Genomic DNA, 19,681 nt, shown 5'->3' with positions numbered 1-19,681 from the left:
CACAAGCGCGGTACTACGATTACTGGGATATTGAGGATGCCCATCCAACGACGCCATCGGATGTCAAACATGTTGTTTTACAAAACCGAAACTGAAACCGAAACTTGTTTGATTGCTAACCTTGGGCAGCGTCCAATCACGGTGCCCCCTCCTCCCAACGTCACAGCTTAGTTGGTGCGGCCGCCGCAAACCGCGCATGGTAGTTTTCCTTCTTTCGCGCTTTGTAGAATAATTACCAATTTGTCAACCAGATAAACGATGAAAAGTGTGCTAATTTGAGGCAGTCTACGCAGTGCAAGCAAAAACGGGAGCTTGACAAATTCACTTCAGTGTCCCTTTAAAGGACCACGGCAACCTGAAATTGGTGCAGGAAAACATGCCAGCAGTTCGGCTGGTATATTTCGCTATCGAGCAAACTTTGCACACACATCTATGCAATGACTACATAGCCGTGTGCTTCCCATTCCCGCCCCTCGCACAGGCCTACCAGTACGAGCAATTCCTGCTGAGCTTGACCATCCAAAGACGGGAAGAAAAAACTCCAGCAGCGCCAAATATGTCTGGAAAGCTGCACAGTGGACATTAACAATTACGACCTTCTAGCGCTAGGGTTTCTAAAGACCTCATCGGGCCCCATGCGTTGTTTGGCAGGCCATCGTGGACAGCTTTCGGCTGGCCGTGCATAGCGCGCCATTCCTGCAATGCTAGGTGACTTGTAAACCCTCCTGGGTCATGTGCCTGCACCCCATTTCGCTGAGGAACACGCCTTCCCACCCAGCTGTCTTCAGATCAACCGCGCATGCCAACGGGACAAATCACGGCTAAGGAAGGGACCTTTTGATGCCAGGACAGCTGCAAGGGGCATGCTATCGACATGCGCTGCCCTGAATGGAAATCCCGTCTTTCAAGTACGAAAGCTTCTGCAGCAGAAGAAAGCCTTGTTACGCAGTCAACCGTGTCCGTGTTGCTCGTCAAGCCATTTGGTGCAACATTCGTACCGGACAAGTCTACCCGTCCCCATGTATGCCACATATGGACGAATCCAGCTGTTTTTCTACACGCAGCTGTGCCTTCATCTCACAGCTGGTGTGGTTAGCACACAACTGCAACTGTTCACGGGGGAAAACAGAGCGAGCTTCATTAAAGGGACCCTGCAACACTCCTTGGGCAGTGCCAGTAAACCTGCGCAACGTTTAGCTTACACTGCCAGGAATACCTGAGCCAAATATTAGACGTGCACGTGAAGCACTAAGCGTGCAAATTGCTGTGAAAGACGCAAAAAACCAACTGCGCTCTCTTCAGTTCTGCTCATTATGCATCCCTGGCATGGCCTAAACAACGTCATTGAGGCCATGGCTGTCCGATTGGCTGTCACTGGTCAACTTTGCGGTTTATTTCGCACATTTCCTGCAACGATCCACCATCGTCGGCACTGGGTACCAACCTCTTCTATGCCTGAACCTGTACACACAGTTTTGCCATTTTTATTGGGTTTCAGGGCATGCAGAGTTAGAGTGATGAGCTCAATGCTTCCCTTTCAACCAGACCACTCGACGACAAACGTTTATTGCTTCAAAAATGCCCTACCAGCCCAGCGCGCGCTTGCGAGCAGGCAGCCATGCCTGCTTTTTTGTGGCACCAGACCAAAAATAGAGCCCGCCATGTTGCGGAGAAAAGGAGAGAACTCCCCGGCCTGTGATATATCGAAGGCCGCCGAAGAGAACGCCGCAAGCCGCCCCCCTTCCCGGGAGAGAGCGCACAGCTTTCGTCGCACTGTCCACGGTCGAGTTGAGAGGGAACAATTACGTGCGATTTTTCATCGCGCGTAGTTTCGGTGATAGTGAACGGATTTTCATAATTCTTGCGGGAGGAGATTGCTGGGACAATAGACTTTACCCCAAAATACATTCCAAGTAGTTGATGGTAAGTGCTGCATGGCCCCTCTAACGGGTCTTCGAACATGGCGGCGTGCAACAGCGATGCTCATGAAGCGGAAGCATGTGCATCAAGCGACAAAAGCGCACTTCAATCACGCGAATTGTGTTTCACGCTAGGCTTCATTCGTGTTCTTTACTACAGTGGAACCCCGATTATACGACTTTGATGGGACCGTGAAAAAGCGTCGCAAAATCTGAACAACAACTACGCCTATAAATTCAGTTTTGAGGGACAGATTTGCAAGAAACTTCAATGTAAACTGCAAGCTAATGCTTTGCAGGGTTCGGAAACCCGAACCACTAAAAAAGGCAAATGCATAGAGTGAGTGCAGGTGTCACTCATGCTGAATTAAAACAAACCTGCTACCCCAATTCCTGCAAGCCAGTGCAAATTATGGCACATGCGATCATGAGAAAACAACTGTGGAAACCTGTCAGCGTAACCTTGTGGGCAATTCAGTGCTGAGTGGGAAAGAGGAACCTCGTGACCGCTGCGCAACAAGACAAGGAGAGAGGCCAGCGAGGAGGAGGAGGAGGAGGGGAAAGAGATGGTGCAGAGGAGACAGATGAGACGGCTATGCCGGAGGGAAGGTCCGCAGAACAGGCCCGTGGCACTTGCATGCCGTCCGCTGACCGGCTGCATGCTTTGCCTGGCTTGTTTGGTAACGCGGGTAAGGCAGGAAATCGCGTCAGATAACCAGGGTTTTTAATGCATTGTTTACACACAATGCATTGTTTACACACAATGCATTGTTTACACACTTTGCACGAGTTTGAGGCACAAAAATATGTGATGTTATTATGGAAAAGAATTTGTCTTTTGTCGCCTGACCCTGACATGGTAATGGTTTTATTTACTTTATGTGCATTCCATTCTGCCATTATACCTTCTCGTAAGTACAGTAGAATCTCGATGATACGATTCTGGGTGATACGAATTTCGGGATGATACGAATTTCTGAAAAGTCCCGGCAAAATTGCATTGTTTGCAATGGGAAAAATTTCGGCTGTTACGAACGGACCTGCGCGGCCCGGCGGATGATACGAACGAGCCGGCGAGGCGCCCGACTGCCGAACAAGCAAGTGACGGCTCTCTCTCCCCATTTGTCACTCTTCTTTCTCCAGAAACGGCCGGGCTGTTGTTTCCTGCTCGCGAAAAATGGCCCCACATGCCCCATGCGCGCCGCGAAACCTCTCGCATGCTGCGCGCGCCGCGGCCGGCGGCGGTAACATGGCGGCGGCTTCGGCCGCGAAGTGGCACGGCCACTTGAGCGACTGCATCTAGCCGCTCTTTAAAATGCCGCTCAAGGCAGACACGAAGTTTCTTGTGCAGTAAAGGAGCTGATAACGTTGGCGAAAACGGTACTATAAAACACCATCCGCGCCGCTAGTGAAAGCGCCCATAAAATATCTGCCGGAGTGCTAAGCCTAAACATCTCGGGCGGAGCCAGCGGGCTGTCTCGAGCGTTTCGCAAGTCGTCAGCGTCTTTTTCTCACCGAGGTAGGTTATACCGCGGGCGCGAAATCGTCAATGCGGCCTTAAAAATACAGCGCGCGCTAAGCAGAGGCGTGCGAATCGCGTGCGAAAACGCACCATGCGGTTCACGCTTGACTGTTGCGGCGTGTAGCGAGCTTGGACACCAGGAGTGAGGAGACAAGCGCGAAGCTAGGCGAAGCGTTACGCGCTCCAGAAAGGACTGCTTTGTGACGTGGGGGTTTAAAAAAAGCAGAAAAAATCAGATTTGTTCACGCGAAAGTAAGAAAAGAAATAAACGAAAACTTTTTTCAGCGCTCAATTTTTTGGTCTGTGTTGGTTCATACGAATTTCGGATGATACGAATATTTTTCGCGGTCCCGCGAGATTCGTATCATCGAGATTCTACTGTATTTCGAGCCAGCAAGTCCCCCCGACAGTTTTTACTTTGGGACCTCCTTCTAACTTGGGACCTCCTTTGGGCCCTCCTTCCAATAACGCATTTTGTAAACCAAACATTTATTAAATAATAAAAAAAATGGGGGAAAGATTGCATCAGCAGTCCTTCGTTGGAATTAGCGGACAAGGAGATTAGGTATCTCGCTTCATAATCACTAGCACTGTTATATCTACCGTAATTACCCGATTCTAACGCGCCCCCGATTCTAACGCACACCCGATTTTCCTGGCAAAAAAAAAAAAAAAAAAAACGAAAAAACTTGCCCCACCGATTGTAGCGCGCACAGAACTTTGTGAGCAAGAAAAACGAATGCGAGAGAAACAGGCGATTTATTTCTCGAAGTAATCTCACTCATCTCAGCGCATTCGCGATGCCACACTTCTGAACGAACGTTCAACCATGGTCGATGGGATCATGGCCCACGCCTCGCACGCCCATCCCGTGAGCTTCTCCAGAGGCACACGCTTCAGCCGACCACTCGTTTTGAACGCATGAGAGCCGCTGCTGCCATTGCTGTTATCAAGCGCGCAAGTGGAATGATTTGATGATTTGTGTAAACGCCGATAGAAAAGCCTAGGCGCCTATGCTTCCTCCGTCTGAAAAATCGTTGCTACCATGGAGGAAGAAAAAAGTTAGGAGACGGCGCCACCAGAGAAACGTGAAGCCTATGCATAAAAAGTAAAATCGAAGTTGGCCCAGGACATCGCTGCACCACGTGACACCACCGCGCCGCTGTGTGAGAGCGCGCGGTGGGGTTTATGGGCCGCTGCGCGCTCTTCAATTTCGTCTGCTCGAAACTAGCACTCTGCGGCTCTGCAAAGCCTGCTACGTGATGGTTTTTTTTTTCCCATGGCTTTGGTCTTTCGCACAAACGCGGCACTCCCGCCCGCACAGACGCGGGCGTGAGATTGCCGAGCAGACGAATACAGGAAGGACGGGGGAAAGCTACCGCCAACCAAACACGAGAGATGCGAAGGAGTCGGAGACTGCCGCCGCCGCCGGCGCAGCCGACCATGGAGGTCACGTGCTGGGCCGACTCCGGCGGCTTGAGAAAGGGAAACGGCGGAGGAGGGAGCGGCTTCAACGGAGGTGGGCTTGCGAAGGCTAGCTGCGTGACGTCATGCCGTCTCCTAACTTTTTCTTCTTCCATGGTTGCTACAAGCTTTGGTGCCATCTTGAGATGGCGATGGCGATGGGTGGGACGCAATTTCCGCTGTTTCGGCAGTTTCGGTTTCGTATCCGATTTTAACGCACTAGCGATTTTTTGACCTATTTTTCCGGAAAAAAAAGTGCGCGTTAGAATCGGGTAAGTACGGTATTATTTTGTATATGTTCTTTCTGAAAAACATGTTTAAAAACCCCCTTTCTTTTCAATAAAACTTTAGTTGGCAGTCACCGCTGCGTGTGTCCAGTCTGCCCTTTTGTCCTGTTTTTCGCTTCAAGCATTATGTACCAAGTGGCCCGCGTTACTCCTCTTGTACAGTTGGTTAGCTTTTCCCCAACAAACTCTGATGCAGTGGCTACATTTTTAAGCGGAAGGATTTCTTCTAATGGGAGCAACTAAATGGGAAAAAGCGTCTGGACGATTTTTTCTGCCTTAACCTAAAAGATTCTGTCACCGGCTGTGTGGCACAGGGGGGGGGATTCGCCAACGTGTGGGCATTCTCAGGACCACAGCTGACTGGCACTATGTCGTGAAAGAGGGGGCTGAGCTGGGCTGTTAGGCGGCCGCCAGCGTGCGGGTCACTCACTCCTGGAGGCGTGGGCCCGAGTACTGGTCGGACATGTGGATGTAGTCGATGCACTCCTCGTACCGCTTGATCACCGACAGCACCTGCACACACACGGGGCGCTCAGGGACAAGCACTCGGCAGAGGGAGGGAAGAAGCTGCCGACGCAGCTCGCAGCAGCATAGCCTGTTATGCCCCTGAGGAAAGCCCCTCCAAGCGGGAGCTTCTGGGCTGACCACACTCCTCTCAAGAAACATGCCATCGGGATGTTTCTTGAGAGGAGGCAGGCCATGGGACGACAGCCCACTTCCAGCACAGGATACAATGGCCGTGTGCAGCCAGGCACTGGCAGCACAACTTGAGCAACAGTGTTGAGAGAGGCATCCGGCTCGGAGCTGGACTCAAGAGACTTCAAGGATACTCGAATGACTCTCTCAAGGCCTTATCAAGGCCTTCTCAAGGGTGCAGGGCCCCACACGTGGCGACTTTTTCCCACTGTTCTCTCACACGCTATACCTTAGCCCTGTTGTGACCGTGGAAAAATCGGTTGGGTTTGGGTAGTCCAAGAAACATTTCTTTCCTGCCACAAAAAATGACTGATGCTGAAGTGTACGCTATGAACTGATAGAGAACGATAAGGGCTTTCCAAAAGTATTAATTTCAAACAAAAGATTTGTTACGAATATGTATATTATCAAAAAATTACCTAAACAAAAAAGTAAGAAAAAGAAAAAAATGATGAAAACATCACTGCTACTTTACACAGGGTAAATAAAAAAAATTGAAATATGTATACACTTTGAATACAAGGCCCTTATAGAATAATACAACAAAGATGAGCTCTGTGTGAACAAAACTTATTTACATACAGTTGAACCCCTTTATAAGAGACACGTACCGGGGAGCAGTTTTTGCTCTTATACGAGATGTCTCATAAGCAGGGAACCATGTTTTCACTAATTGGTCAACCCCTTGTTCAATGCAGGCACCATACGACTAAAATAAGCTCAAAAGAATGCTACAGTGTGTTGCAAGAGATTCATTCTAATTTATGTTTGGCCCCCAGAATTGATGAAATAATTCTGAATCTTTGTTTGCTTCATGACTGTATATACACTGTTTTTTAAAACAGCTTGTACAAGCTTTCTCTTTCACTGCTTGTGAAGGTGAATCGTAGATGTTGAGTTCACAAGCCTGATGAATAGCCAGAGCACACAGCTTCTTCCGCTGCGTGCTCTGGCTATTCATCAGGCCTGCAGGACCGACACCTGCAATGCTTCTTGATTGGGAGCTACGCGAGTGGGAGAGCCCGCATGTGCAGTCGCACTCCAATGCATGGCCGTAAACTTCAACCACTTTTGTAAGTTGCAATTCCATTGGCAGGGCTTCTCGTTGTCGTTTAATGGCTGACTGAACCACTGTGTGTTTCAGTGCGGGCGTCTGTCGTCCCCCTTTGTTTCCACAACGGAAGCAACTGCAGCTAGGGACTGGTGGCACCGCATCTAAAGTTAAAATGTCTGTTACAAGTGAGATTATGGACTAAAGTTCAAGCATGACTTGTCCCTTATAACCAACTGTCTTCTACATCCGATGTCTGCTATAAAAGAGGTCAATTTAATGGGAAAGATAGGGCAGCCAACCATGTGGGTGAATAGCGTCCCTTATACCCATTTGTCTCTTACATCCATGTCTCTTATAACGAGGTTCAACTGTACATATGAAAATATAAGCACTAGCGCCTATCATGCCGCCGCGCAAAGCAGTTTCTTGATGCAATGAAACAAAGGTTGGCTCCACTGTGCAGCTGGCACCAAGTGGTCCCGCCCAAAAGAAGCAGACACCCTGCAGATAAGAGCTCTGACCTTTAGAACAGGCCAGATGTGTTTACGTCAACGCGTGGCAGCGTTAGAAAGAACCGAGGGGAAAGCGAAACTTGCCGGCAAATACCGGCCAACGTGCTGGGGCAGCTTGATGCCCTTTCACCGCCCATAGTGAAGTCTGACGAATCGAAGTCATCTGATGTGTCCGTGCTCCTACAATCATCCAGAAATTACAGCTCACACTCGTCAAAATCCGTCAAAATTTGCTGTTTCCATGGAGCATCGGCAAGCAGCATCAACGCTGCAACCGAAACCACGCGCGCCCGACTGTGAAGGGCTTAATTAAGGCCCCCCACAGCGGAGAAGAGGAACTCAAAGGTGAAACTGATGAAATACTTCCTCTTTTACCCTTTGGATGGCGTTAGCTGCACAGAAACGCTCAGGGGGCGCCAAAATTTGAATTTGTATTCATCCATAACATACTATTGATGGGAATAGGCTCGGTCACGAAAGCAATGCAAACAATGCAATTTTGCCGGGACTTCACAGAAATTCGTGTCATCCTGAAATTCGTATCACCCGGGATCGTATCCTCGAGATTTCACTGTATTACTGTTGGAAAGCCCCATTCTTCCTCTATCGTTTCATAACTTACACTTTAGCATGCATCATCTTCTGTCGGTTTTTGGATTGGAAAATGTTCATTGAGCATAAAAGTGGTGGCTTTCTTAAGATAGCCGCGAGCCAGCACAGCTGCTTGGGCGCGAGCGACGAGGCGTTCTTGGTCCTCGCACTGTGAGCTGGCCAGCTCGCACTCAGGGGATGGGGAAGGGAGGGGGTTTGGCGCGTAGGGGCGTTCCCAGACCGGGTGGTAGGTGGTGTTCGGGACAGGGCAAGAGGGGCAGTTGTAGGGGTAAGTGGAGGGAGAGGTGTGGTGGAGTGCGTGTTGGTCTGTAGTCGACGCTAAATGCGAGCCGCCTGTGTGATGAGGTATGGGTAAGGAGGAGGGTACCATATTTACATGATTGTAGGTCAACCCCTTTTTCCATGTTTGACAATCCAATGTTGGGGGGTCGACTTAGAATCGAAATCGAACTTTGTGCCACTTGTAACGGCAAGAGAAATGAGAAATCAGGGGTGCTACGAGCTGGGGAAAGCGTAACACCCTCATTTCTATGGTTACGGTCGAAGTGTAGCGTTTACCATTGCATACATTCTAGCATCAATAAAGCTGACGCCGACTTTGAAAGTTGGCGCTCCCGATCTGTGTGCTTGGTCCACCGTACCTAGAGCGGCTAACTTGCCACCAGCACGTTTGGAAGTGCACTGAACGTGATATGATTGTGCCTACGTCAGCACCATGCATTGATTCACGGTATTCGGTAATACTCATTTTGTTTATTAGAGACGAACAACCGCTTCTTGAATACGAGTAACGTACTCACGAATCAAAGGAAATCACGAGCGGCCGCTTCTGTCAGCCGCCAGGTTGTTTGTTTTGATATTGCGCGGCAGTGCCGCTGCCCGTAACTTCGATAGTGTCATCGCACAGCGAATGTGTCCGCATGATTGGAATCAACTTTCGTGCTCAACCCACAGCGCATGGTCATTCCGCGTGCTTATACAAAAGCTGTTCTTTTTTTAACCTCTATGCGCACACCACGAGTGCACGGCTCTTGAAGGAGCATCGATCATTGATGGAAGCCGTATGGGGGGTACTGGTAGTTGATGGAACAGCTTCTCCTTGAGATACGATTTTCTAGGCGGCTGTGTCGTCCTGAATCGTCCTGTCAGGAGTGTCCTGGGCCGTCACCCCCTGGGCCCGAAGAACTCTCTCGGCACTCGTTCACAGCAGCGTTCAAACGGGCTGCTTCTTGCGCTTGCATTTTTTTTCTTTTGAGAGAGATGAAATTTTGGGGGGTCGACCTACATTTGAGTCAACTTAAAATTGTGTAAATATGCTATTGAAGCCATAGTTGGCGATAGCGATAAAAGATTTCAGTGTATCGGGGAGGGACTGGGGGATAGGTGGAGGGTGTGGCAAGAAAAAATTTTTTCCTGGAATACCCAAAAACAACCGGTAGGCTCTAGTGTTGCATGAAAGTAACTTTTGTACTTATAGAGCTCATTCTTGCTGTATTATTTTATAAGCGTTTTATATTCAAAGTGTATATTTCAAATTGTTTTTATGTCTGCAGTGTGCAAAGTAGCATTGAGGTTATCATCAATTTTTTTTCTTTTTCTTACTTTTTTTTGTACTCACAATTTTAGGATAACATTTCTAATGCATCTGTTGCTTGAAATTATTACTGCTGGAAAGCCCCATTCTTCCTCCCTCATCTCATAACTTACACTTTACATCCATCATCTTCTGTGGCGAGAAAAAAAATTTCCCGGGACACCCAAAAACAAGCGGTTTTCCCACGGTCACGAAAGTGTTAAGCAAGCCATGGGGACAAATGTGGTCCCCACACCTTGTATACTGTACTAAAAAAGAAAATGAAAAGAAAAGAAGATTCTTAAAAAAGGTACAAGCTTTCTCAGTCATTTCATCACAAAACTGGGGACTCGGGGACTGCATGAGAACACAGCTAGGCTTTTCCTTATCCGCAACTGCGCTACAAAGAAGAAAAGGTTCGACAGTACTACCTGTGTGGGAACTCTATTTCCGCGAGGACGAAGAAGTGAACGAGCAGAAGACGACAACGAGAAACCATGGCGGTGACCGGACATCCTCTCTGTGTTACCAGTGTTCTCTTCTTTTACGGAAGACGTAGTCGCGACAACGTGTTTTAAAAGAAGTATGCAGCCATTGTGCCTCGTGTTATGTGTCAGAAAGCTGGGGATCCACGTCAGAGCCCAGCTGCTGTCGACTGGGCTCCCGTGAGTAGGAAGCACGAAGGCCAGGGGGAGGCTGGAGTTGGCCAAGGGGACAAGAGGCGGCCCTGGCCCTTTGTGCCTCTCTCGCTGGGCTGCCAAAACTGTTCCCAACAGAATCTTGCCCAATGTGATCCCCTGCGACTGAAGTCCGTATGGGCCCCCCCGTGCACCAGTATGGTGGCACCACTGACGTGCTACGTTCAGCCATAGCCACCTCTACAACCGAGTGTGCCTGCTCTGTCGCCCCGAAACCCATCGGAGCAGCCCGTTCCCCGTGGGGGCGCCAAGTTCCCAGGTTTTTCGATGGCCATGCCGATGCGAACTGCCGTTTGAAGCGGAGGTGAACTGAAACGCCCCTTGGCGTTGTCTGCTACGCGAAGGCGTCTTCCAGTTACAAAAGTCCGCAAAACGGCGAGCTTGGACTTCATCAGCCAGTATTAAAGACCGAAGCTTTATGCCTGGCGTCACAGAACTACTACAGTGTACTGTTCCCGCCTGCACGCTCGCCCTGTTGGGTTCACTACGGGAGTTTCACAGCAAAATGTACACACGTTGTCACGGTTGTCACTACTGCGATAAAAGCCAGTTAACTTTTCTCCCGCTCTATAGGAGTTGATAAGTGAAAAATAATGATTCTTGATTTGGTGTTTAGTGATAATTAAATCATACTAATTAAATTTTGTTTGAAGATGTCCAAACAGTTGAGCTCCCCTTTTTTACTTACGAGTCTCGTTCTGCGGCTAACTTTTAAGCCCACCGTCCTCCATCCCTTCCCCATTTCTCCGCTGCCGCTGCTCCACGAAATGGTGCCATCGCGCATGTAGTAGAGATATTGATGACGCGGTAATCATAATGCCTGGCTGCTGCGCACAGAATGACGACTTCAAGCTTTAGCTCAAGGCGATGCTCAGTATTTGAGAGCCCCTATATATGCTTAGGATGAACATTCTGCATGTGCTTCCCTTGTTTCTCTCGCTACTTCTCCCCGGTACATTCATTCTTACCTCATCAATCACACAGCGAATAATTGATCAATTCCTAGTGGATCACAAACCCACTAGTGAACTCGCCCGTCACATTTCTGGCTGAATCGATGGAAACGCAGAAAAAGCTTTTGCGTTAAATTATTTACTAACCAACAAGGTGGCCCGAGAAAGACCATGTGTTTTTATAATTACACTGTTAAGTTCTAGCGTCACCCTAGCTAGATGGTTTTGTTTCTGGCCTCGTGAATTTCTATACCTTTCTTGTTCAAACAGGAGTTGCCCGTCAGTGCTAGAGCCAGAGTCGCCTTTATACAAAATGTATTTTTTGTTTGCAAAGGGCCTTGACAACTTTTTTAAGCCACTCATTGTTGCCAGGTGTGAAGACAAATGTTGACCGTGCCCTCGCCAACACAGGAGAACCTGGGATTAGGGCACCACCAGAGAGAACGGCGGAATTTCTGGCACTGAGCAGGCACATGGCGTTGTACAGGAGGCTATGGTTCAGCGCCACCTTACGGACAACACAGAACCACACATTGTTCCACAAGCAGGCGACATCCCATAGCATTGCATTTCGCGCAGTATGAATATTGGGACGAGAAAGGACGAATACCCGCTATTCTGTTGCAGTGCAATACAGGCACCCAGGCACCCAGAGTGCATCTGGCAGTGCCTGGCTAGCAAAACTTGTTGTGGTGCTTTGGGGAGCATTTCTCACTTTCAACAAGGCATGCATGCCTACGCTGTTTGTGTTATCAAACATTGAAAAAAATCTTTGAGGCTCCAAAATAGTGCTGCTCAAATGGAAACTGAATCAAATAGCCCAATAGTTGCTCAGATGCTTGGAAGCTCCTGCATTAGCACACCCCTCAAGGCTGCACAAAGTTTTGAATTTTACCCCTTTTTTTCCGCTGCATCGCACGGGACTTGAACGTGTCTGCAATAAACAAACAGGCATCATAACCATGCAGAGTGGTGTTAATGTCCTGCACATTTCTGCCACGCGATTCCAAGTGCTACTACAGCCGCAGGTAGCATTTCTTGGATTATGCAAACCTGCCCTTGAGAAGGAAAAAGAAAGCGCCAAATAATCGCGATTCTGCACACAGTGGTTCAGTTCCAGGATTCAGGAACTCTGAATGTGGCCACACGCTATGCAGAGCCTAAGCCACCACAGTGGGGGCGGGGCTTCCAAATATCTGCAAGGTGCACCCCTGCAATCTCTGCCTGGGCTTCCCGGAAAGAGCGCGCCGCTGCGTGCCACTTTCCCATGGCCTCCTGAGCTGCCCCAAAAGCAAGACTGGCCAGGCTGTTCCGCGAGTGATCCAGGAAAAAGAAGCCTTTCTCGCACAAGACACAGACGCGCCATTTGAAACGGCGTTCCTGAATGACGGCTGTGCCTCGGGTCCACCCCCTCTCCCCCCCCTGGCAGCAGGCAGGCACCCCCGCAAGGAGAGCCCGCACCCACCTTGGCGTCCAGCATGGCGTTGGCCACCTCGCCCATCTCGGAGAGCACGGTGAAGTTGGCGGGCAGGCCGTACTTGTCGGGACGCTTCTTCTCCGGGCAGTACGTGCTCTGCGGGGGAAGGAGGAGGGTCGGCCAGTCAGCAGGGAGGGCTGGGGCGCGCAGGCTCCTGCGCTGCACTTGGACACTCGCGGCACAACCAGCTCCCGCCAATGCAAAGAGGCACACGCGCACGTGCGGGAGGGAGTAGTGCGACAGTGCTGGCCACAAGACACTGCCACGGCCTCCCCGCCTCGAGGGAGCCGAGATGAGCCGGTTACTCAGCCGTGGCCAGGCCTTCCCCCCTACGGGTACGTGCCGCTGCACTGACCAGGAACCCAGCCGGCGCACACCCTCGCAAGACGACCACCTGGGAGCTGCTCAGCCACCGCCACACTGTGGCATTCACCCGTCAACATGGACACCCTGTGCAGCCTGCGCAAACGCGGTATCCCACTGCCACCAGGCCGCATGTTTCCAAACACTTCACTGCACAGCGGCCCACGTGACACATGTGATCTCAGTGCGTGTGCTATTCTACTGAGCTGCTGCCTGAAATGATCCTGCCGTTCGGGCTCTGTGGCCTCGAGTTAGAGTTCTGGGTACTTGCACTGACGGCCTGGCTTCGAGCCTCAGCTGGCCACTCGAAGTTTTTTACGGCCCGTTTTATTTTCGGAACTCAACTCTTTTTTTTTTTTTTTACTCTGGAAGAACTCAATTCTTCTTGCTGTTCTTGTTATAAATAGTGATTTGGCACACCGCTTTAGGTTCGGGTCGCTTTAGGTTCGGGGTGCAGCCTATGACCTCGTTTAATTAACGTTCAATACCGCACGAGGACACATGCCACATGGTGCACTGTGCAGCCAAGTGTTTGGAAATACACTGCCAGGCCCCAAATTACGAGCCCAAGCTGGTGCGAGGGGCTGCGGTGCTGGGACAGACAGCGCATGGATGAACACATGGTCAGTGGTGACATTTAAGCAGGAAATACGGCAGCCTAACCAGGTGTCCTTAAAACGCAAAGAGCATACAATAGGTTGAACTGGCGACGCACCTGTCTCCCCAACCATCGCCTGGGCCAGTTACTTCACATGCCTCACTCTTTCTTCACATTGCCTGAAGTTATGTCGCTATCCGTTCAAGCAAGCTAGCGCTTTGCTCAACATCATCTGCCCACACAATGCTCTGGGACTCGGTTTGTGTGGCGGTGCCTTGTGTCCGGCTCCTTTGGGACCCACCGCGTCTCGGACCAGTGGGCCTGGCCCCTGCTGCCGCCCGGCCGCTTCCCTGGTCCGCCTCCTGGGCAACCCTCAGTGGGCTCGGCGGCACCACCAGGCGCGCCAGCGCACTGCGCTTCTATGCACACGCTGGTGAAAAATATTGTTGCATAAAGTGTTTCAAAACTAGCTGGGCACGCCCTGCGGTGTTGCCGAGCCGTTTGTGGTCGTGCTGTACGCGTGCGTCTCGTACAGTTCACTCATTGCCAATTATGAGGCCCTTGGCCCTGACTGTGATGGTTTGCAGGCAGCTTTACATACCACCACAGAAATTACGGCTTCCCAAACTGAACTTCAAATTGGAATGCAGGGCATCCAAACATGCCTGTGAGAGAGAGAGAATAGTCTTTAATGATACTGGTGAGGTTAGCCTGGTCTCTCGTTCAGAACATGCTGGCACTGCTCAATGATTGTAGAAAAAAAAGTTGAGATGTGTTAAGCAGTTGTTAACGCAGTTCAAAAGCAAGTCGCACAATTACACAGTACAACAGACAACTTAAAGGAGCCATGAAGAGAAAATGCAACTTCGTGTAATTTGAAAGAACTAGGATTCGGTATCTCACTCAGCTCCATTACAGCCACAAAAGATGTTTTTTAATGAAAAAAATGCAAGAAATATTAAAAAACTTAATTTCGCGCCACAGTGACGTCTTATGAGCAGAGTGACGTCATATGAGCCAGCACTAAAAACATAATTTTCAGTGCGTTAACTGCACGTTAGCATTCAAGTGATGCGGTCAAATGGAACTACAGGCCCCATTACAGTAGTACAGTCATGTGTCGTCGCGACAGGTCAGTTAGGCGGCCGCCAATCGCACAAACAATGTTCCGTGACATCATAGAAAAGTTGCGGAAAATTGGCTAGGGGGTCGCCACTGCTTCACACGTTTTCTTTAATATCTCCGTTATTTTTTCGAAGATTGCGATGATATTGGTATCATTGTTATCGGAACTAAGCAGTCTTTCTAATAAACCCAACTTGTATGTTGTCTTCATGGCTCCTTTAAAGGGGCCATGCAGACAAAACACAAGTTTGGTTCATTCGAAAAACTGCCTCATTAGAATCATACTGACACCACTTTTAATGCACACTTTGCTCAAATAAGCTATACAATCAGGAAAAAGGAAATGGCCATGCAACCCAATAGCTCATTTCTCGGAACAGAACCTCTGATGTCATATGCCTAGGGTTGTTCGTTTTCGGGTAAAACCCGATTTTACCCGATTCTTGCACCCCGAACAAGTTTCAGGAGAATCGGGTTAAACCCGATTTCTCCCCGAATAAACCTCCCTGTAGCGATGAAAACCAGAAGGAAAAAAAGAGGAAAACCAGCTAACTTTGTGGAAGTTGGGAGCCGTCCTTGATCCGTTTCAGAAGCGTCTGCTGGGGCAGTCATTTGAGGACTACCGACCTCTGTTCATGTCCGTAACCGACAATGTAGATTCCCTTAATGACGAGTTCAACCAGTATTTGCTGGAAGCGAACCCCACAAACCCAGCTGTCGAACTAATCGAGTATTGGCATGACTCTACTTCTCGCTACCCAAGGCTTGCAAAAGCTGCACTGACATTGTTGTGCCTAGCTAATGGTAGCTGTGATGTGGAGAGAACTTTCTCCCAGCTGAGATATGTTCAACGACCGGACAGATCTCGAATGGAGACTGACATGTTGCGCATGCAGATGATAATGTATGTCAACAAGGACGTGTAAAAAATCGATGACCAGATTTTCGAGAATAAAATGTATAATTTCTAAGAGTCAATGTTTACTGATTCATTCATTTTCAAACACCACTGATTCATTTTCAAACAAACACAAAATTTCGGGTAGTATACTGTATTTGCTATAATACTCTGGTGTCTGTCCCAATTACCAGCTTGAAACACCAAATTTAACGTGTTATACTTAAAAAGCCCGTGATACGTTTTGATAAGCTCAGTGTAAGTTCTGATAAGTACAACCGTATATTTAACCCGAAAAAACCCGAAGTAAGGAATGGTTTCGCAAAAAAACCGATTTTTCCCCGAATATCAGTTTGAAAAATACCGCCCGATTTTTACCCCCCGAATTTGAAAAAATATAAAACCCGAAAACGAACAACCCTACATATGCCCAGCTGTGCGACTGGCTGAGGCCGGCAAACACAAATTAGGCAGGGCTTATAAGCTTGCCGAATGAGCTATTTGTGCTTAAATTAAATTAAAGCGCATATTTATTTTACAGCAGTAAGAATGGTGAGGTAAACAATGAAAGTTATGAAAATACATGTAAGCACAGAAGTACCGATGCACACTGCTGTTGGTACTGGGCGCACTATGCTTGTTTTAGCTGCACAGGAGTCTGCTACTAAGGATTTGCCTTACACGACACTGGCTGATTGGCGTTAGCAGCATTGTCTTACGTGACCCTGTTTGTCGAGGATACTCCATGTTTCACAAAACGGTTACTTTCTACAGTAACAAAAACAGGCCAGGTGCAATTTGGTCAAAAAATAAAGCAACGGCGGACAACGGTCTGTGGCTGAGTATGGTAGTGCCACCTGGGAGGACTGATGGCAAGCAAGGCTGCAGAGCCAAATGAGCGCAGTGGAAGTTCATTTGAATACATGCACTTATGACTTCATTGCTGGTGTCCCGAAAAAACACCACTTGGTGGGAGAATCAAAATTTCAACCTAAATTGATTAATTTCTTAGTGAATATGGCATCGTTTGCTGCCGGACAAGCGCTGGGAGCACTATAAAACGAAATCTTTCGAATAAAACAAACTTGTGCTTTGTTCCCGGTTTCCCCTCTTTTCCAAATACAGTTTTTTGTCTTATTTGGTTCGTATTTGAAAATCTCGAAATTTGCACAGCCCTAACTGTTTCCATGGGGAGTTTTCCCCCCACTCTACACCGGAGCAGAATAAGGCTTAGAAGAGGGCCCTCGCTATTCCTGCGCATTGCATGGCAGTGAGTGCGGTGGTTTTTGATGGCCAGTGGACAGCCGTGGCCCACAACAACAGTGGCAGAGGACAGGGAAAGCCAAAGGTGACACTCTCCAGACTGGCCTTCCCGCATGCTGCAACTGTCTTTCATGCTGGAAGTTGCTTCCTGAGAGGTCGTGGTGAACACGTGTTACCCCCGTGACTGTCCACCGTAACTGGTCAACAACAGCCCCTCCCATGGCCGCGAGAAAAGAAGGGGAAAGCCCCTTCAGTGGTGGCAGTGGCAGTGGCCAACAGACAGGCACCCTTGTGTCAGACGGACGGATTCCTTCTGCCCAAGAGGCCAGTGCCCAGCAGGCAGTGTCCCTAAACCTCGACCAGACTCCCCAAAGAAGACTTGGGTAGCCCGCACGCAGCACAAGCTCCTCCTGAGAGGAGGGCCAGAGTTGGCCACAGGACCCCCAGGGAGAGAGGAGAGAGGGAGGGCCACGCACCAGGTCCGCCATGGTCTTGTGCAGGCGGGTGGCCGTCTTCTTGGTGGCCAGGCACATGACGAAGCCGTCCATGGACTGGGCACCCATCGTCACCCGCACCACCTGCAGCAGCAGCAGCACGCAACGAGGCTTCACTCGCGGTGCCACACGAGCACGCACGGCCTCCAGAGGGCCCAGCAGGAGCAGTCCGGACAGCGTGCACCTCGGGGAGCCGGGATGCCAGCTGCACTGGGCCACAAGCAACGGGGCCTTCCCAAGCTGCTGCTGCTGCCCACCACCACAGGGGACTTAGTGCCTGGCCCCTTACTGCAACCGCTTAGCTGCCCGGCACACGCGTGCATGTGCCCCGACTTCCCTGCACTGGGCACAGGTGACGACACCCACCAGCAGGCACCAATGTCCCAATTAAGAGCAGTTGTAAAAAATCAGCCAGGGTGTGCGTCCAGCGCACACCCGTGCATTTTAATTTTAAAGCGACACTGCGTTTCCTCCCCTACCCTTGGTCTGTTTGTGCCGTACCGCTTCAACGTGAAAAGGGCTACACTGAAGTGGTTTGTAAACATTGCGGAACTACTTGCACAAGTTCAAGCCTGGAGCGCCTACGCCATGTTTCCACCCCTGCGGGTGCCTTTGCGCAACTTTATTTAGTAGAAAAATCAATCTGAAAAGTGCTGCACTCCTCTCTGCCTCCTCCTTGCCAATTTTATGCGGCGTTTGCCATGACATTTCCCATTCCAGATTGGCGAGACTACACCGAATCTGTCCAGCTTACCGACCCGTCAACCACAGCCAGCTGCCGGTGGGTCGTCACAATTCAAAAGGCGCAGTGAAAACGGAGCCACAACTATACTTGTGCCCGGAAGAACGTGGCTTTATTTTGCCAGTTTGTAGAAGGCTGTATTAGGCTTAGTAAAGTCGACGAGGTCACAGTAGCTCCCCACTAGTGCACATGCGATGTGTATATTGGCTTACAACACTTCGAGGTGTAAGCTACATATGCCTGTGCGACTGGGTACACTGGTAGAAAATTTAAGGTCAACTGCAGGCAGAAAGTTATTACAGTCAGCGAGGTTAATCTAGTCAATGAGAAATTAACACCAGCTGACACTTTTATTGCAAAGTGTAAAGAGAACACAGTTTGTAGGCAGGCCAGTTGGCACGCATCTGAGCGATTAACAGCGCGGAAGAGCAGGACGACAGGACAGCACACAGAGCGGCACTGCGTCTGCGCACTTTTCTGTCGCCCCGCTCTTTCGCGATGCGTAAAACCTGCACCACTTTTGAACCTGCTCCTCTTTCGTGCTGTGTGGAAATGCCCAGCTGAGTGGATCAGAGAGCTGTAATCCAAGAATGAAACAGCAATGGAATTCACAACAGCGCTAACAAACGGGACAGAAAAAAAAAAAAAAAAAACCTATACCAAAGGAATAAAGCGCCAGTTATAAATAAATAAAGCACCAGGAATAAAACACCAATAAAGCACAAGGGCCTATGCATACAGGCCCACTGGAAGCGTGTCCTGGTGCGAGTGCAACACTGGTGCCACTGCTTTTTCATAGTTTACAACTACAATCTCTACTGGAGGGAAGACTGCTGCTGCAGTGTCGATACACTGCAAGGGTACGTGGCAGCACTCGCACTCAGCCTAGCTTGCACCGTGGCTCTTGTTTGCTTCTGACGCCAAAATCAACAACAATGGGTAACGCCTTTTTTTCTTCTCCATCCTGCATGGAGCTTTTGACAATCCGTCGCAGATAGATACCTTGACAGCTTTGCGTTTGCACTGGATAAAGCGGCCTTCGAACATGAGCACTGTGGCCACGCCCTCCTCACCAGCTGGTCGGCGGCGGGGCGCACGGCCTGCGCGATGAGGCTGAGCAGGTCCTGGCGCTTGAGCAGCCGCAGCTCCACCAGCATGCCCTCGACGCACAGCCGGCCGCTGCACCACAGCGTGTACACGCTCTCCGAGTCCTTCACCAGGCCCCCGTCCGGCTCGCCTCCGGCCGACAGCTCCTGCCGCCCGTCGTCCCCTGGGGAGGACAGAGGGCAGAGGGCCACCGTGTGCTGCTACTCAGCCGACTGATGTGCTTCTCGGGCTGCTTACCCACGACTGCGCTGCGTGCCTACCCGTTCGATCGAGAGAGGTCCACACTACCCTACGCAAACATCTGCTGTTGTGGTGCCCGGAAAA

The 19,681-nt window shown here is 49.9% G+C and overlaps 1 protein-coding gene across 2 annotated transcripts in view; it reads right to left on the bottom strand.

The window, feature by feature from the left end:
- The window catches only part of LOC144168694 (PAT complex subunit CCDC47-like), a 55,535-nt gene that overhangs the window by 9,748 nt on the left and 26,106 nt on the right, over window positions 1–19,681 (bottom strand). For both annotated transcript variants that reach the window (XM_077697632.1, XM_077697633.1), the window contains exons 5-8: window positions 19,324–19,520; window positions 17,491–17,592; window positions 12,756–12,863; window positions 5,623–5,705 (exon numbers count right to left, since the gene is read on the bottom strand). In XM_077697632.1, coding sequence (XP_077553758.1) covers window positions 5,623–5,705; window positions 12,756–12,863; window positions 17,491–17,592; window positions 19,324–19,520 — 490 coding nt within the window. The remainder of the gene's footprint in view (window positions 1–5,622; window positions 5,706–12,755; window positions 12,864–17,490; window positions 17,593–19,323; window positions 19,521–19,681) is intronic.

Source organism: Haemaphysalis longicornis, unplaced genomic scaffold (assembly GCF_048455015.1).
Source record: "Haemaphysalis longicornis isolate Haplotype H1 unplaced genomic scaffold, Haemaphysalis longicornis Haplotype H1 scaffold_2, whole genome shotgun sequence".
Classification (NCBI taxonomy): Eukaryota; Metazoa; Arthropoda; class Arachnida; order Ixodida; family Ixodidae; genus Haemaphysalis; species Haemaphysalis longicornis.
This window is presented reverse-complemented; position numbering and strand designations above follow the sequence as displayed.